Source organism: Poecile atricapillus, chromosome 5, assembly GCF_030490865.1.
Source record: "Poecile atricapillus isolate bPoeAtr1 chromosome 5, bPoeAtr1.hap1, whole genome shotgun sequence".
NCBI lineage: Eukaryota > Metazoa > Chordata > Aves > Passeriformes > Paridae > Poecile > Poecile atricapillus.
The window spans coordinates 30,098,952-30,118,088 of record NC_081253.1 but is presented as its reverse complement, the minus strand read 5'-3'; the positions used below and the strand labels follow the sequence as shown (position 1 = coordinate 30,118,088).

The 19,137-nt window shown below is 45.3% G+C and overlaps 2 protein-coding genes across 4 annotated transcripts in view; one reads left to right on the top strand and one right to left on the bottom strand.

Moving 5' to 3' along the window:
* The window catches only part of MYO1B (myosin IB), a 105,613-nt gene extending 103,812 nt beyond the window's left edge, over positions 1–1,801 (top strand). For all 3 annotated transcript variants that reach the window (XM_058839791.1, XM_058839792.1, XM_058839790.1), the window contains one exon: positions 162–1,801. In XM_058839791.1, coding sequence (XP_058695774.1) covers positions 162–285 — 124 coding nt within the window. In that variant the 3' untranslated portion in view covers positions 286–1,801. The remainder of the gene's footprint in view (positions 1–161) is intronic.
* A 15,762-nt stretch (positions 1,802–17,563) lies between these two features.
* TSSK6 (testis specific serine kinase 6) lies at positions 17,564–18,472 on the bottom strand. Its single transcript, XM_058840372.1, has one exon. The coding sequence runs from the start codon at positions 18,470–18,472 to the stop codon at positions 17,564–17,566; it is 909 nt and encodes a 302-aa protein (XP_058696355.1).
* Positions 18,473–19,137: the final 665 nt, after the last annotated feature.

The following is a 19,137-nucleotide window of genomic DNA, read 5'->3' as shown; positions in this document are numbered from 1 at the left end:
CTTTATTATTAATAGAGAGCTGAAGATGACATCTTTTGGAGTGATGCATAGAACCAACAGGAAAAGATTTCTGCTTCTCATGTGTCTCTTTCTTTTTTTTTTTTTTTTCTTTTTTTCTCCTCTCCACACTTAACTAAAATTTTCACTGTTCTCTCTCTTAGGTTCCTGGTCCAGTTCAAACAAGACAAAGTGTGTGTGAAGTTCATACAAGGCAGCCAGAAAAACGGCAACATCCCAACTTGCAAGCGAAAAAACAATCGGCTTCTTGAAGTGGCCGTCCCTTAACTGCAGCTGGTGACTCTCCCTTTCATGGACTTGTTTCTTTGTAATTGTGCAATTTTAGTGGTTTGGTTTTGCTATTTTTATCCCTTTCTGGAGCTGTTGATGGCTAATAGCTTTAGAAACCCTTGGCAAAACATTTGATCGATCGACTTTGACATCTTTTCGTTCATGCCAGAGTTTTAACCTTCAAAACTTCAGATTTTTATCCAGTGAGGCATTTTTACCAGCTGGCACATATCTGTCATACAACCAATCATCCTCTTTGTTTAGCAGCCGTATTTTAGTGCAGCATATCATAAACCCACATATTAATGATAACTTACTCGTATTCCTTAGTCTAGAGATCTGCTTAACAGGAATTACCCATGGCCTTGATGCTGGGTGGCCATTTGTGCCCGGTGTCCTTTTATCCCAAGCTGTCCAAGGTGTCTGACAGGCTCCTTCTGTCCTGCCCCTGTGCAGAGCAGAGCCTGATAAAACAACTCCTGCAGCTCACACTAGGACCTGTGTAACTCAACCTTACCGTCAGTACAGCACAGAGACATCTAATTCTGCAAAATAGAAGGAATAGATGATTGCACAAGCAGATACATGCATAATTTTATAGTAAAACATGCAGAAATTTCGAAACAGCGTTGTTAATTAGGTCATATGTTGTTAATGACTTTATAAAGTAGAGATCAGAGGAATTAAAGAAGCTTTTTCTTTTTTTCATGGAAGCTATAAAGTTCAAGGCACATTTTCTGTTCTGCTTTTAAATTATGAGTTAAGATTAGAGCCTGAAAAATGCAATAATATTCATAACACAAGTAAATGCTAGTTATTTAAACAGGTAGTTATCAAGTGAAAGGTTTGAGCCTTTCTTTTAAATATTGGCATGTACAATGTGCAATAAAACATACGTGACATTTTGTGAGATTATTTATAATACACTTTTGTGTGGAGGAGAGAGGATTGTGCAGACTGCATAGACAATGTAGGGGTTAAAATAGATCTGTGTTGTTAATTTGCAATTTTTAGAGTGTACACTACAGTTGTCAATTTGGGAAGAATACTTAGAATTAAAAAAATAAAAAAAAAAAATCCTTAATTTGGGGTCTGTATATAAATTGGTATCACGGTAATAAAACTGTTCTAATTCTGTGCTGTTTGGTACTCCTATGTTATAACCATATTTTTGTACTCCAAACTATTTTATATAACTCGTGTGCCTGATGTAAATGCGTGCACAGAAAATACAATCAAGGGCCGCATTATAAACCTTCAGTGTAACTGATTGCACTTAATCTTTTATAAGCCAGAAGCATTAGCTGAAATCCTTGAGAGGAGAGATGCTTTTCCAGAGGGAAGGAACTGCTCACGTGAAGGGTTTGTGGGATGTGACTGTGATTTGTCGATGCGAGGACAGCGGAGAAAGCGCGTTGTATTTTTACAGTCTGATCTAGGACAGATTAAGACCCTGGCTATCTGATGTGCAGTGCTGGAAGTCCAAGCATAAATAAAAGAAAGAGAAAGAAAAGTTCAGAGTCTGCTTCCTCTCCCGGTTGTGACGTAGTGTTCGCGCCTGTGAAGGCTGCCCTGGGTAGCTCAACGTTAAAACAGTGTTTACTACAATAGGTGTTCAAATGCTAATGGTTATTAGTCTGAAAAATACAACTGGTTTGGGTTACACCACACTCTGCCTTGGGATTAAATGGTTTTTCTGTGATTTGGATGCAAAGCAATTGTTTTAACAGGCTGTTTCTATGTTGCTGTTAAAAGTCCATACAGGGGACCTTGAAAGGTGGGAATAATCAAAAGATGTATTTACCAAACTGACAAAAAGCTGCCTCTTCCTCATAATTGCAGTTCAAACCCTTCTTCTAATAAGTGAGTCAGGTTAATAGTTTAATAAAATTTAAATAATTTTACATGTATTGTAATTATAGATGCTTGCACAGGAAATTTTAGAATCAATTTGTGATGCAAAATTATGGTACTTGAAAGAAATTATTCCATTGCCTTAAGAAGACAGCACATAACAATGACAGTGTGGCATTTAAAACTCCTAAATCCTGTATTAGAATTTCTGCTTGGGGAAGACTGGAGAGTTCATAAAACTGTTCACTCTCTCGGAAACCTTACAGTAAGAACCACACAGGGAAAATTTTGAAAATTAATAAAAAAATAAGGAAAGCAAACATTTGAAATCTGATATAATTCTGTAGTTGCTTGCAGGTAAGAAATTGGAGAGTTTGGATTAAGAACATCTAGATATTTGGCCCATGAAACTAGGGTATCACAGGCTAATATTAGGATATTTGTCCCATCCCAGCCAGTTCCAGGACGCATCCCTTCTATTTTTTTGACCTTTGCAGCAAGTCATAAGAGTCATACCTGCAAAAGACTGGAAGAGGGACAAACTCCTGACCTTGGTTTCTCTTGTTTCCTTTCTTTTTCTGTACTTCTACAATTTCTACCTTGCACATTAGCTGGTACTTTGTGACAATTATCTTTTGACTCTTGAATACTTTCTCAGTGTACAGAGCAAGTTTTGCTGAACGTGAATTATTAGATATTACTAGGAGAGCCATGGTATCTTGATGTTTACATTTAAGTATCTTGGATGTTGAAAATAAAAATGCAAGGCCACCTAGCCAAACAGATTTCTTTTTTCTTTTCCTCTGTTCTCGTTTATCACTGTCTATCAAATGGAGTTGTAAAGAGAAGAGTTACTTCTATGGTGCTAACCTTACTTTTGCATCCTTTTACTTTGTAAATGCTATTCTTTCATCTCAAAGCTGGGTGCAAGGATCATTAAGAAAAAAATTTAATGCATGATGCTTTCTAGAATCAAATAAAATTCTGTTCCTAGACCTATGATTTCTCTATATCTGTATCTTTCTTACTGCAAAACGAGCCGGTGACTGTTTTTTAATTATACACAACACTGATGTGTGACTTGAAGAAAGGAGAAATTTTTATTTTGTATGTGATTCTTTAAGAGGCATCCTCAGTGATCCATGGTAACATTTTTCAGTCCTTTCCTCATCATAATTTGTGCTGAAAATTCTACAAACTAAACTTTTCTAACATTAGGTTTTAGGCCAATTACCTGAGAACAATGTTATAACCAGTTAAACCTGATTTTTGAAAATGGCTTTGTGCCCCAAAGCTATCATATCCCACATGTTGTCCTGTGATCTCCTTCTGTGCTTAACAATTATATCCTGATTTATTTTTAATATATTTTTGTTCACCATACAAATTATGGAAGAAAAGAAACTAAAATGTAAAATCAGGAAAAGCATATTCAGTTTTAATTCATGTTTATTTTCCTTGCCAAAATAAAAGCCTTTTTTTTTTAATACATTTCTGTGAGGAAAAAATGAAGACTAAATACAAAATTTTTGTATGAAATGAGAAAAATTTCCCCAGTCTGTGTAAATGTCACTGTTAATTCTTAAGCTTTTAGATGCTTAATGTTGAAGAACAGCATATTTTCCATATTCTATATGAAATGGTTGTGGTTATTTTTAAAAGATTGCTCTGTAGTGGGATGGTGATGGGAGATGCACACACCTCTGCTGCTTTGGGCACTAGAACTTCCCAACAAACATGTTCCAAAGACAGAACTGGAGGGGGCTCTGGGGATGCTGACAACTTACACCAGTACAGAGCAGTGTGAATTTGAGGGAGTCTCTACTATGACCAACAAACAAGTTCTGACTCTCCTCCTGTCTAACTTCCCTCCTTATTGTACTATTTTTTAGCTTACACAAACATATGACTATTAGTGGGAGGGACAATTGTTTGCCAATTTTTGCAAAACCTCTCAAAGTGATCAAAATTTTCTGGATATACTGCTTTTTATCAAGTGGTTTAAAGTATGTGCTTGGTGTGTCACTGTCCCACGACCTTCCAGTTGAAATGTAGCTAAAGGTTGTTGTCACATAGCGTGATTTTGTAGCCATTGCAGCACAAGTTCTGGGGATTTGCACTGCAGACCTGTCTGTCTGCAGTCCTGTGATCTGCTCAGGAGTTTCAGGAGATTTAACTGAGGCAGTGGCATCCTCCTGAAAGAGAACACCATTCATGTGCCAGTCCCACTTAAAGTGAGACTTTCCATGTTCTCACTCACTGGAGTGTTTCCTCCTGGATTTGGAGGTAAAGGGAGGTTTAGTGCACGGAAAAAAAAAAGTTAATTGTCAGAGCAGAACTTGCTTCTGCTGAAATATTGAGCAGTAGGCGTGAGCAGGGGCTGCTTTAAGCACAGACTGTCCAGACCTGCCCAGAAGTGCCACGTTCTGTCTCACAGGGTGGCTCTGCCCACTGCACTCCCTCAGCAGTGCCAGATCTCTCCCTTTCCCTGTGCTTCTGAAGCAGAGTGCAGAGAGGATTGTGGTGAATTTGCAGTTCTGTTAGTAATTGTGGAAATGTGTGTTCATGTAGGTTGGGGCAGATTTGCGTTGGGCAGTCCTGAAAAATTAGCTGGAATGCAAAGAGGAAAAAAGTACTCATAGGAGTCCTATGTTGGTTTTAAGTAAGTGCATCACTGTTTTATGTCTGGCTGTGTTTGTCTACAGTAAACCGTGCTATTTAAAGAAATGGGATTCTGATATCAGCTTCTTATCAGCTGGAATCCACTCTGCTTCTGTTCCCTTCCCTTGAGATGAGTATTCAGACTTCAGCTCAAAATGAGAGTTAGGACACTGTGGCACCGTGGAGTTAACTTTGCTTATAAGCAATTGATGAAACTGAGTGCTAAAACTGTTAAGAAACAGATTGGCTCTCCTTCATTCTAAACCTTTAAACCACTGACATCTGGCTGTGAAGTGATTAGGCAAAATTATGAAGGGTGAGGCACAAAATGCTTTATATGTGAAAAAAGTAAAAAGGATCTGAATCTCTTAATAAATTTTTTTTTCAAGGCTGCACCCTGCACTTAGCCCAATGAAATGATCTCTTTGCTGTGTCACGTTTTACTGTTTGTTGTATCCAATTATTAAAACAAAACAAAAACCCAAAACCAAAAAACAAACAAAAAAACAACAAAACAAAAATGAAAAAAGTCAAACAAAACCAAAACCCCCAAACAACTCAGTATTCTTGTGGCCAGGGAATCTTCTTCCTTGGAAACATGGCAAAGTGCTGGGGATCTGCAGTGAGTCCTTCTGTAGGAGCCTGGGACTTCACTGCCCACTTTCACATTTACCCTCTGAAACATCAAATGCCTTCAGGCTGCCCTTGCAAAGTGGGACATGGTGGGTTTTGCCACAATGAATGGGATTTTTACTGGCCTGGCAATGTCCCTTCTCAACATTATGAATTCTTTCTCCACCAGTATCTTGATATTGGGTGGTCTTGGAAATGCTGGATAACGTTTCCTGCTCTGGCTCACATCACATTCTGATTTCCTCCTGCCCCTGTTCCCTCCTGCCTTTGACGTTCCCTGCAGTGATAAAGGGAGGCAAATATCTCCAGGATACAGCAACAATGTATTCTTTCAGATTGTTCCATTATCTACTGCTGCATCTTGGCACCTTGGTTCCAGTTGAACATACAGGAAATGTTTTATTTCCTTTCTAACCAAGAGCTGTTTTTAATGAAAGATGCTTTGTTCCCTTTCAAGTTACCTTGTTAGCTGTATGGTATCGCCAATGTTCCCCAAAGCTCTTGACAAAAAGCAAACCTGAAGCCTGAAACATGAAAAGCTGCTGTTGCTATGTGCTCTGTCTCTTCCTGTTAGAGGAGAGATCTCCTCGAAGTGAGGCTGTGATGAGTCTCTGCTGGTTTGATTCACTGCACGAAGCCTTCAAGGTTGCTGTGCGTGCTTCTCGCAGCCAGAAAAAATTAATCCATCAGAATATCAAATAGGCAGTTTCAAACTGTGATGCCAAAAGGAGGGAATTCATTTTTAACTGATGCAAAGAAGCATTAAATAGCTGTGAATACACTCAGGTATATCTTCACTTGCCAATATGCTGTATAGCTGTGGGAAGGGATCTTGGCATAAGTTTAAACATGAGGACTCAGACTGGAGGTCTGATTCTGTCTGATTTAATTCCTCATAAGCTATTGATAGTTATTAAAAATTAAAAATAAAGTCCAAAAGTTGTGGCTGAGCTTTCAGCAGAAGAACCTAAATTTTCATTACATCACAAACTTCTTAATATCATATAGGGATTGTGGCCTTGTGATGGCAGGTTCCTGAGTTTTCATGAACTGTTCTGGGGATGATTTTAAAAAGACAAAACAGCTATTTTTGATAAAGAAAAAGGGCATTTGTTCTAAACAAACAGCACACCTATAGCAACATAAGTGTAGGAATGTTTCCAGCTCATAGCCAGCCCATTACTGGTACAGAGATGTTCTCTTTGATCCTTTATTTGGACACCATTTAGAAGCTGTTGTGTTGATATGACCTGCTCTCCTGCATGTGATTGCTGCCAGGGATGTGGGGCTTGATCCTACCTGGGTGCTTTTCTTCCTGCTGGTAAGGAGGCAGGATTTCTCAGGGTAAAACAAACCAACAAGAGAACAAACTGGAAAAGAAAAATGGGAGCCATTCCATGCTTCAAGTTTTAGTCCCACAGAGTCATGGAGCAGTCTGATTTGGAAGGACCATTAAACATCTCTACTCCAATCCCCCTTTGATGAGCAGGACTTGAACTACATGAGATTGCTCAGAGCCCTGTCCAGTGTGACCATCTTCAGGTTTTTCTGTACAGAGAGGGCAAGGAATACCTTTTCAAAGAGAGGAGAGCATCCTTTCCAGCTGTCAGACCCTGGGATGCCATGGCTGGGGGCTACATCCAGCCAGGGTGGAACAAAACCAGATTTGACCTGTTTTTGGCTGCTGTGCTAGCACCTGATTCATGGTGCTATTTGGAGGCTTCCCTTGTCTTTGTGGCTTTCTCCTCACATTGTGCACTCTCAGATACTCCCTTCCCTCATGTTGCCCGAGTGTGCTCGAGATGTCTGCCTGTCTCTCCAGGGTCCTGGTCATACTTGCATGGAATTTTCTGGAATCTGATATAAGGCGGGTCATGAAATTCTGTCAGAAAGAAAAGCAAATCCAAAGCAGGGTATGGGTAAGAGGCACTTGGAAAAGGTGCATGAGCTGCCAGGCATCAGGAGCTTTCAGTGACTGCTGAACTGCAGCCTCCAGGGTTTAGCTGCTTTGGCTTTTCAATCTTGAAGACCTGGGCTCCAAAACCCACGTATCAGGACAGCAGCCATCCTCCTGGTGCCTCACAGGGAGCTCATGAGTTCTGACAGGCAGCTTTTGGAGTGTGTCACTGCTCAGCTCAATGCCAACAGCATCCTGAGTCAGTGGGAAAGGTGTTTGGTGGCAGGGCAGCACCGAGGAAACACTGTCCCTGCACTTCCTGGGAAACTGCTTTTGGTGTCCTCAGCTGGACTGTGTGAACATACATGCTTCAAAGAAATGCAAGTGTGCAGGGAATGAGGACATCTTCCACCTGGCACATCCACTGGATGCAACTTCTCATCATCTAAGGGATATTGTCATCTTGTTCCGTGAAGATTGTGCCTTGGTTCTTGTGGAAACCATATTTTGAGTTTCTTTGTTCTTTTTCTCTTGGTTTTTTGCACTTGCAATATGGCATAAAGGTCACTGTGGCTTTAAAGATGCATCTTTCTTCTTATGAAGAAAATGTAATTTTACACATTTTTCTTTTTGAGCTAGCTACTAATGGAATTGAAAACCATTCTCAGTCTTGGGGAAACAGAAGAAACAAAATGGATCCTAGCAACTAGAAATAAGACTTGTATTTACAGCTATTTCTTTCCTAGAAATGGCTGGAAAAGTAAGACTGAGGCTGCGGTTTCACATTTCAGCATAAGCTGAACTGCCACATTCCCTGTCGCTGCAGCACCATGGTCTGGTCCTTCCTGGACCCTTCAGTGAGCCAGGGCCAAGGGCTGCAAGGGCTGAGAAGTCACCCTGTGAGAGGAGCTCCCTGGGGGACACAGGTCCTTGTGCAGCCCCGTAGGGACAGGACATGGGGATCTGTGACTCTGGCTTGGGCATGATGCACAGCCATGCACTGGGACAGCAGCTGTGATTTCTGCAGCCATGGCAGGTGTCAGGGGCTTCATAAGCTCTCTTAGAAGACACTGCATGTCAAAATCCCAGGTCTTCTAACTTAAGTCAGACGCACATCCCTGAATTTTTCCAGCCATTCTTTGGAAACACGGAAAGGAGAGGAAGCAGCAGATACAGATCCTGCTGCAATGTCACCATCTTCAAAGTCTCTCTGTGCCCTGGTGCTGCCTGTGTTACAAACCAGAGCCGGGTTTGTAGAGCGCTGGGCTGGGCGTGCTGGGAGCAGCACGGCACATGTGCTAATGAGCCCAGCGCTTGGCAGCCACGCAGGGAAACCAGACGTGCAGGGCAGCAGGCAGTGTGTACACAGCCTACTGTGTCACTGGTCACTCAGGGAAATTAGGGATGAATGCAAAATTATTGACTGTAGGAAACCTTCCCCCTCCCAGATGATGACAAAATTCTCATCGGCTTTGTGGGGGCCAGAACCTCTCCCCGTTCTCATGTAGGTTTTCTGTGCAGACACCAAGCAGTTCATTACAGAGCTTCCAGCTGGGATCATAATGTCATTTCCTCTGCTATTTGCCTGGATTCGTTTTTCATATGTTCCCATTCCCTCTTCAGGCTTGCTGAAGAGCTGCTTTGCTAATTTACAATTTACCTGCCAGACAGCTCTGGTGGAAAGGTTGCTCTGGGCTTCCGAGGAAATTATTGCGCTAATCAGAGAGCTGGTGCGTACGGCTGGCACGGAGCAAAGCACGCGCCTCCTTTTTGGCTCCCTGGATGCAATATCCAGTGTGCAAGCTTTGGCACAGGCTCAGGCTGGCCCGCCTCCAGGCCAAGGATCGCATCTCCTGTCCCCAGGGAATGCGAGTTTAAATCACTGGGGCTCAGCAATGCGGGGAATGTGCCACCAGCAGTCCCTGACCGTGCCCTTCTTCAAAGCAGGCGGTGCCCGCTCTCCCCAGGTGCTCATGGCAAACACAAGCAATGATGCACCGTCAGGGCTCCAAACTTGGCTTCTCCAGCCTGTCAGGCACAGCCTGACAATGGTGTGAAGATGGAAGGACGGAGAAGAAATGTGGAGAGTCAGCGCAGTGCTGGCATGCTTTGAAAGCTGACTCCTTCGTTCCAGATGTTCTAAATCACATGTGGAGAAGTGTTTGTGGTCAGATGCTGCTTGAAACTGATTGCTGATAGTCTCCTGAGACAGCCTGTGACAAATTGAATAATAAAAATGCTGAAAATAGCATAGTTATTCCCTGGAAAAGCAAAGTTCCCACAATCCAATGAGCTGGGAAAGTTGTTGAACTTTCTTTGGACACAATGTGCTCTTTTCCTGTGTGTGTGTATGTTCTTCAACCTTCCGTGGGTCTCCGGGCTTTTTCCTTATGACCCTTCCTCTTCTTACAAGCTTGAGGCAGCCACGCTTCCAGCCTCCCCAGCAGCAGCTGAACTCATCACCAGCCTCCACCATGAGGAGCAGTCTCCTGCTCTCCACAGACCTCGTAGTTTGCTCCCTGGTGTTGTAGGTGGTTGTGTGTTTGTCTTTGTAGGACATTTTTCTTAAACTGCTGGGAAAGCCGGCTCATAGGACACCAGTTGCTGAAATCTTCACCACAACAGCCCATCCTGGCCAGCAGCAGTCCTCTCCTGGCCATGCCTGGCCTATGCCATCGTTGGTTCCTTTCCCGTTGGTCCACTTGTGGCACCGCGAGGCGCAGTCCTGACCTTCCATCCTCAGTGCAGCCAGGGATTTAGTGCACCATGCCAGGGTTTGGTGCTCTGTGTGCTCCCCCTGAAGCAGAAGGCTTGAGGTCAGCCCCAGGAGTGCCTGCTGAGGGCAGGTCCCTGCTGAGAACTTTGTAGTTTAATTAGTGGAAGTGGGGGTTTTGGTGGTGAGAGGAGATTGGCTACAGGCTGCTTATGCTGCAGTAGTGAATTCCATTTCTGGTGGCAGAGGTGGTAAAAGCCACGGGTAATGACAAGATGTGGAAATGTTTGGCGTGCCCAGGGTGTGCTTTGCTAGCCAACAGCAGTCCTTATTATTTGATGGGTGCTAAATACATACTAAATACATGGGTGCTAAATAGATAGTCTATCTACTACTGGAAAAATGTCACTATCAAAAACCCCTACCCTTCTGTGTGCTGATTTCTCCATTTCTCTGATACTGGAGTTAGCTATAGATCCTGTCCTGTTCTGGCATGAATTGCAGATCTGCAGGCATGTATAGTTAAATTTTTTGTGCCAATAGGTTTAGGGGAAAGTCTTGCAAATATGGGCTCACCAAAGTGATGCATTGTGATGATCCTTTGGGTGATGATTTTGACCACAGCTCAACATGATTTATCTGACCATTCATTCTGAAGACTGGCAATGTTTGGACTTCCAGCAGAGCTCATAACTGAGGTCATCCACATTTTAACACATGCACTCTAAGAAGTCCTGACCCTACGTGCCGAAGTCTTCTCTGACACTTTTTGCTCAAAGGAATATTCCACTCACCCACCAACCTGCTCACCCAGACCTCTGCTGCTCCCCTGTTGTCAGGCAGGTCACCAGCTGATGCCCATTTTTGTGTCCTCCCTGACTGCTGTGGGGCTGTGGAGCTTTGTAAGCGAAGCAGTGCAACTATTCCTCCCCCACATAAAAATATGAGCTGTGCAGAAAATTCAGGGGTAGAATAAAACCAAAGGAATGGAGCAGGGTGCAATGAAAAACACAAATGTTTTAGGAGTGTTATAGCCAAAATGTGAAAGGCTCCAGTTGTGTAATGAAATTAAGTTTGTGCTGAGCTGTTGGTCTGAAGTTTAGATCCTGCATGATGTGTTGAGAATAGCATTTGCAAAAGATTTAATCTGCTGACAGACTGGTGCTCTGTCCCAAAACCACCAGCACAGCTCTCTCCATGACTGTCTCCCACCAGGCACTGCCTGAAATAGTCTGACAAAAGACAGAAAACTGGCTGTGCTTTTCATGCTGTGAAGATGAAATGCAGAAGATGATGGCTGCAGGAAAGGCTACAGTCTCCACTGTAGTTTCCTCCTAGATAGTTACCTGCCCTAAGTAATGTCTTGCACTCACATCCTCATAGTTTACCGTGCTGCCAAGTCAGAAACTATGGTGTGATCAGCTCAAGAAGTGCCTAAGTGACTGTGCTGCTTACCCAGGCTGGCTGAGCCCTGCATGCCCACTGCTGTCCCATCATCATTCCCCACCATCCCTTCTTGGGCTTGGGAGCTCTGTCCCTGCCTGGGTCTGGGCCACCCCTGGCTGCTTCCTTCACCAGCAGTAGTTTTCTTCCACATGGACACAGTGGTTTATGGATCTGTTGTTTGTTGGGACTCACTTTTGACATTTCTCCCCCTATTTATCCGAACTCCTGTGTGTTTATTTGAAGACTGGTGTGGTTTTATGTGAAGCTTGCTAGTAGGTGCAACCCTCCTGTGGGTCCTTCTCCCAGCAATTCCCTGGCTCCACCACTAGTAAATAAATAGAGCTCTCGACATTGGAAAAGATAATTGCCTGTGTAATGCACAGAAAGCATAATTGCTTTCCTCCAGATTTATTCATCAATTAAAGTTTGCCCTGGATGGTGCAGCTTGGACCATTTCTGGACAGGGAGAAATGTGTCAAATAGAAGGGAAGCTATTATTGTTGTAATAAATGACTGGGTGCATATGTGCATGACTGTGTGGTTTAGCTCTTCCATAGCAGGTATCCTATTAACATGCTAATGAACATGCAAACAAGAAGCCAAGGATTATCATTATTTTTGAGACAATAATGCATATTTTGGGGGTTTTTTTTTTGCTTGTAATTAATGAGAATGTTGTCTAGTCTATTGGTGTCCCCTGGGCTGTTGCTGTGCCAGGAGGAGGCAGCAGCCCATGTGCTGCACAAATCCTGCCTCTCCTCCTGGCAAACTCCAGTTTTTACTCCTGCCATGTACTTGTGGAGGAACTCCAACATCTTACCAGCCTTCAGGCTGGGCATGCCGAGGTCCCAGGTAGCACTAAAGCCAAGCCAGCTGCAGTGAATGCTCCACAAGTATTTTTAATGAAGGTTTCAGTGGAAATGTTTCTCTAGAGAATGTAATGACATGACAGAGCTGTGCAGAGTATTCTGACGAAATGATTCCAGTGGCTTGCTGCAGTACATGGAGGGTAAGCAAAGTGACTGTATGAAGAAGGAATGGTCAGGGATTTCTGAAGGGCTTGTCTGGAGGTGCTCTGTTCCCTCAGCTACTATTTACTTTAAAATAGTTTAGTGGAACTTGAGAACTCTCAGCGTTTGGTGGGATCTGGCCTCTCTGTAAATATATTCCTGTGAGGGTACAAGGTGGTCTGTGACCCTGCTGCTGGCCAGGTGACTGCTGATGCTGTGGCCATTGACCTTGTCACATTGTTAGTGTTAAATGGGTCTGCTAAGAGGCATTTAATTTGTTTCCTTTTATTTTTTTTTCCTTTTTCCCCTCAAGAATCACTTGTATTGTAAAGCACACTGAGCTGTGCTGCTCAGAAATGCTTCTCTGATTCTTGGTAATGCATAAGGCAAACATTCCTGTGGTGCCTCACTCTCTGCTCTTTGTGAGGACACCAGACACCTACAGATTGCACAGTCCAAGAGAAGGTTCCCTCCTGTGACCAAGGTGCCTCTCATTTATGAAGTGAGATCTTCTGAGGAAGAGATGATCAATGAAAAGCATGACACCTGTACTCAGGATCTGTCCCAATAGGGTACCTGTGACATTTAGGTGCCACCTGAATATAATGAACATCTGCCAGCTGAGAGGAAGAAATAACACCACTTTCAGGGTCTTTCAGGGAATCTGCTGATTGCTGCTGTGGCTGATAAAAATGTGAAAAGGAATGAGGGAGCACAGACACCCCACCCACCGTTGCATGGCTGTTTAACTTCAAAGAGAAGCACCTAACAGCCATGCTCAGGCCCCTATGTCATGCTGCCTCCTGTAAGCAATAATATCCAAAATGTAATTGGCAGATGGAGGCACTGCTTGCTGTCCCACTTTTTAATGGGTCTAGAAAATACAGTTATTTATCAGCCTTGCAGTCAAACTCATGGAGAAGTCTGTGTCTCTCTGAAACAAAGAACAGTTGTCACCTTCTAGCACAAAAAATTGTGTTTGTGGGTAATTCATGCAGGAGGGCAGGCTGAAGATCTCCAGCCCAACGTGCTGCTCAAGGCAGGGCCAACCCTGAGATCAGACCAGGGACACATCCTGTGCTGTGAGTGCCACCTTGGCTCTTTAAAAGAGCTGTTAAATGCAGTTAGGAAATTTGGATCCCTTATTCAGAATGTGGAAAAGAAGCTCCACCCATCTGTGTTTGTAGCCCATTTCCTTTCATTCATTTACAAGGTAAAATGAAGTTGATCTGGAAGCAGTTTTGGAGAAGAAAATCATATGTCTTTCCAGAACATCAAATATCATTGAATTTATTATTGCTTGAAGACAGAGCCATGATCTGGCCAGAGGACGAGTGGCCAGGGAAGTTTTGAACTGTAATGTAACATGAAATCCCTTTGGCCAGAGGTAAGCCCCTTAGCCTGTGCACTTTAACACAGGGAGAATAATATTTACCACTTGGTGCCAAGAGCAAGGTGCTGTGAAAATGAAAATATTATTCATAGAAAGCTTGCAAGGATCCACAGCTTGAAAGCTGTGGATCCTGTTTTTTGGTGAGAACCTCTTGTTAGCTTTTTTTAATTATGCGCAATATAACCAAAAGGTTCAAGACAGGAAAATGTTTGTCCCCATTCTTCCTCCATATCTCTTCAGGCAGACAATTAAGTGTAGAGACCTGTAGAGATGATGAAGAGAGGATGAGGAGATTTTCAGCTGAAGAAGGGTTGACACAAAGTCATGGAGACCCTTAACGTGGTGCAGCGGGGTCCAGAAAAGAGCCAGGAGGATTCCAGGTCACTGGAGAAAAGGCTGCTGGCACTGAAGGTGGCAATTATGGAAAGGCTGATGTACTCAGGCAGGGCTGAACTGGCTCAGTTGCCTGTTGGAAGCGTTGTCTCTGCAGCAAGGCCGGGTCACGCAGGTACAGCTCCTGCCTGACCTGTGGCTGCTGCCTGGGCCCGCGGCAACTGGGGCAGCTCACCGGGAGCCTGGCTTGGCTGCAGGCAGGGATGGAGAGCCCTGGCAGAGCCAGCCCTGAGTCAGAGCAGGAATACACCAAGGTTTGATTACCTGGCAGTGCTTTCCCACAATTCATGCATGTACTTATCTCTGGAGTCTGGTAACACGGGGACTTTTAAGTAGCTGAGTCCTGAAGCTTATCAGACACATCAGCCATGGCCTAAAATCTTGAAAGCAAATTTTGCATAGCTGAAAAGGGAGCTTTAATGTCAGTGTGCAGTGAATTACCTCCCTTCCTTTCATTTGCCTGAAATAAAGGCTGTATTTCAGGCAAAGTGAGGCAGAATATGGACAAAAGAGCAGTGGGAGGAGAGCTATACTAAAGGTCTGGAAGACATCTTTGAAATTTATAATGCCCTTTTAAGATTAAATGGGGTAAAATTGCTTCAAGATGATCTCAAGAAAACGCTAAACACTATTCTGCTGAATGTCCTGTCAAGAGTCCCTCTAACTGATTTCAAGACACACATCTAAAAATCTGAAAGATCTTCCAGTGAGCCTGTTGGTGACACAGGGCACCGTGACAGCCAGCAGGAGGGCTGGGGATGGGGCTGTGCTCACACCATGCAGTGTGCCAGGGGCTGACACAGCACTCAGCTGCCTCATACAGGCCCTGAACACTTACCTTCTTGCCCCTGGAGAAGGATTAAATAGCACATAGATATTTGTGTAGATTGCTTGGTGGTCCCCCATGGAAAGTTATTTATTCGGTTCTGGTATGACACAGGACCTTTCATTTCCAGATTGCACTGCACCAAGTACGTTCCACACAGCCTGGGGATGACAGAGTCACACTTCAGGATGAGTCTGGTGGGACTGATCAGGATACTGGCAACCCAGTGTGCCTCCAACACACACAGGGCACTGTGCTCCGTGGCCAGGACAGGGGGGCTCGTCTGCCAGCCGTCAGGGAAAGGGCACTTCCAGCCACAGTGAACCTCCCAGGAAGGTTAAAGAAGTTAAATGTTAAAAATTTCTACCCTCCTGAGGAGGAAATAAGCTTAGGGAAGCAGCAGGCTTAGCACACCAGAGGCCTCTGGAGGGGAGGGGTGCTGGCAGAGCCGTGAGCCTCTGCCTCATCCTGCTCAAAGCCTCTGCTCCTGCCCTCCTTCAAAACTGATATCCCACTGGTGCAAATTAGATAAGAATTGGCTCAGGGTCTTTAATTGTGATTTTTATTTTTAATTTGCATAATTAGACGTGTAATGGACTATTTTTTGCAGTCTGGGGGCTGCTCTGAGGTCGTTAGTGCTGGCCCTGGGAGATCACCATCTGTCTGCAGAGGGCGAGGGCCGCGGGCAGCCTGACGAGCCTCCTGTGGCTCGCTCAAACCTCTCCCCACTTGAACCCCAGCTGCTTTCCCAAGCCACCCAAGGGGGTACAGCCTCACAAAACATTAGTCATCCCTCCCAGCTTGCATCCTCAACAGATGCAACCGTTTAGGAGAATGTGGTGCTGAGGGGAGGTTAATAGGATCTGGTTTTAGAACGACTCCCACTGTGTAAGCTTTGTCTTTAAGGGAAGAAGATTAAGATAGAGCAAAAGGAGAGGCAATACAGCAGCACCAGGTTTGTGCTTCCCAGGTTGTGGGGAGGTACCTGGGGTCAAGCAAGGGCTGGAGGGAGGCAGTAGATGGAGATGGACAGGTACTTGGATGTCCCCTGGAAGTCCACCTCCTTACATCCCACGTCCTTATGACTTTTCCCCTTCTTTTCCATCCCCTTCCTGACCCTTCCCAAGCCTGTTTCCACAGCCCTGGATAGCCACAAGACACCCTTTGTATACCATTACTCTCTCCACTTTGGACTTTGCTGCTGCACGTTTTATTTTGCAGCTGTGAGAAGAACAAAATAAATCATTCTGGGGGTGGCAAAATTCCCTGTAGCCTGCATGCTGAAAAGCCTTGGGCTGGCTCTGCTGCCACATCCTGTTCTACTTAAACCACTGCTTTTAATAGACCCAAAATGTTTGCTTTGGGAAAGGTGTATCCAGCTCCTCCAGCAGAGGCACGTGCACTGGTTTGTTACGTCAGACACGGCCTGGCCACGGGCTGTGCTGCTGGGGCTGTGCTGCGTCAGCTCACGAGGCACCATCACCATCAAAACACACAACTGGACATTCCTTCTTAGACTTCAGTTCCAGTGGAAGCTGGAGATTGTTTAGAGTGGGTTGAAATGTCTCATGAAAGTACATTTCAGATGCCAGCTCCTATCTTCAATTAAACCAATGGATTTGCCCATAAGGACCCACAGAAGATTTTGGGGGTTGCATTAAGAGTAATTGGTAATTTTCCACACTGAAGCTGGTCAGCAGGAGTTAGCAAAGCAGTTCTCTTTTATACCTTTATCACTTTTCCCTTTCAGGTTCTCCATGGCCAGTGGCATTTCTCAAGTGTCTTTTGGCAGACATTTCATATATTGCTGAGAATAAGTATCTGAAAGATGTTCCATGTAAGGTGTGGATCTCAAAGCCACACCAAAACTTTTGGCTGGGTAATGCTGTCCAGCTGCCTGCAGAAAGCCTAGTGTGATTTTGGACTCTATCACTGTGAGCTTGGAACACAAAAAAATGTGACATTTTCTGTGCAGCAGTGATTTGTAGGACCACTGATTCACCCCTGCCACCTGCTCAAATAGAGTTTGGTGAGGAACAAGGCTGAGGGGAAGCCAAGACCCCTGTGAAAGCAGCTCTCCTCCCACAGTCCCTGTGCATGCAGCAGCAGAGGGTGGTGAGGAGCAGATTGGGTGTCTGTGCCAGAGTTTTGGTGTTCTAGAGAGCAGGCACCGTGATGGGCTGTGCTGCTGCACCTCACCACCCTGCCCTGGCAGCTCTGCATGGCTGTTGTGTCTCAAAACACGGCCTCTGGCAGGCTCCCACTGCTGTTTTGGGATCTGACCACCTCCCGAGAGCACACGGCCTTGCTGGTGCCTCAAGTTGAACCAGCTCCACACACAGGCACCCCTGGGCCTCAAAATAATCAACAAACCACAGAAGCGCTTTTTCATGACAGTGTTTATTGCACCAAAGTGCTCTTCCAGAATCTTCAGGGAGGGCTGTCTCCATCAGATGTCCCCATTCAGCCAGCGGTTCTTGGCTATCTGCCCTGCGCCGGGCCGGGAGGCCGGGGTGTACTGCAGCAGCTGGGTGATGAGGGCTTGGCAGGGCTCCGGCAGTGGGGGCAGCCCCTCTGGGTACATCACCCCCTTCTTCTGCAGCTGGGGCATGCTCTGGACGTTGGTATCATCGAAGGGAACGTTGCCGACCACCATCATGTAGAGCATCACCCCCAAGCTCCATATGTCGTACTTCTTGGCGTCATAGGGGATGCCCATGAGCACCTCTGGGGAAGCGAAGGCCGCGGTCCCGCAGTAGGTGGTGCTCAGGTCCGGATACCCCTTGAGCTCCTTGCTGAAGCCGAAGTCGCTGATCTTGGCGCGGCGGCCGTCGGCAGAGAGCAGCACGTTCTCGCACTTGAGGTCCCGGTGCACCAGGTTGCGGTCGTGCAGGTAGCGCACGGCCCTCACCACCTGCACAAAGATGTCCCGGGCGTTGGGGGCACAGGGCAGCTTTCCCAGGTTCTCCAGCATCTGCAGCAGGGTAGTGTCCATGGCCTCCATCACGATGTAGAGCTTCCTGTTGCAGACCTCGATGAGCTCAAAGACGCGCACGATGTTGGGGTGCTGGATCCTGCGCACGATGGAGAGCTCCCGAGGCAGAAACTTGAACACCACGGCTCGGGACGCTCGCTGCCGGTCCACCACCTTGACGGCCAGGGGCCCCTTGTGCTTGCTGGAGGTGGCTGCTTTCACCTTGGAGAAGCTGCCCTCCCCCAGTGTCTGACCCAGCCTGTATCCCAGCTCATTAAGTAACTTCTCTCCTCCATCAGATTTTGGCATGATCTGTGATTCCGATGGGCTTGGTTGGAGCTGATGTTCCGCTCCAGAATTGGGAAGCTGTAATGTCTGGTGCATGGCTGCTGCTGCTCTCCTTCATCTATGGCAACCCTTCGCTTCTACGCCCCACCCGGGCATTGTGATGGGTGGAATGTTGTGTGTGACGGCTCCTTTGGGACGTGACATGGGCACCTGGTGGCCCCCCTGTGCTCACGGGTGCCCCTGGCATGCCTGCACACACAGAGGGAACAACTCTGCTGGGGCTGGACATTTTGGAGTGTTTTTACCCTTTCAGCCTCTTCACTTGAGTGCTCAACATAGCGCTGCGTGGATGAAAGTTTAAATGTCGGCTTTCTGGGGCCAGGGAAATTTGGGGACCATTTGGGGATCCATACCAGTTTTCTGCAGGGTATTAGTTACATTAAAATCCAAACTACACAGGAGTGACTTCTACTGGCACTGTGAACCATCTTGGCTGGCTATAAATATTGACTCCTTTGGTGATGGTGCACAGAGCTATTATATTACTAGGGAGGCTTTCTGACCTTTTGTGGGGTGGGTGGGGAACTTTAAATGCATCTTTCAGAAAAAAAACCCAACTTTTTGGTTTCTGGAGCTTGGAATTGCTCTTTACCCATTTTTATCACAATGACATTTTGGAGACTTACAGAGAAGTGAGGTCTGAGATCCTTCAGAGACCTTCTGAAACTTGGCTTTTAAAAGGGTTTTAGTCAGTTTTAGTT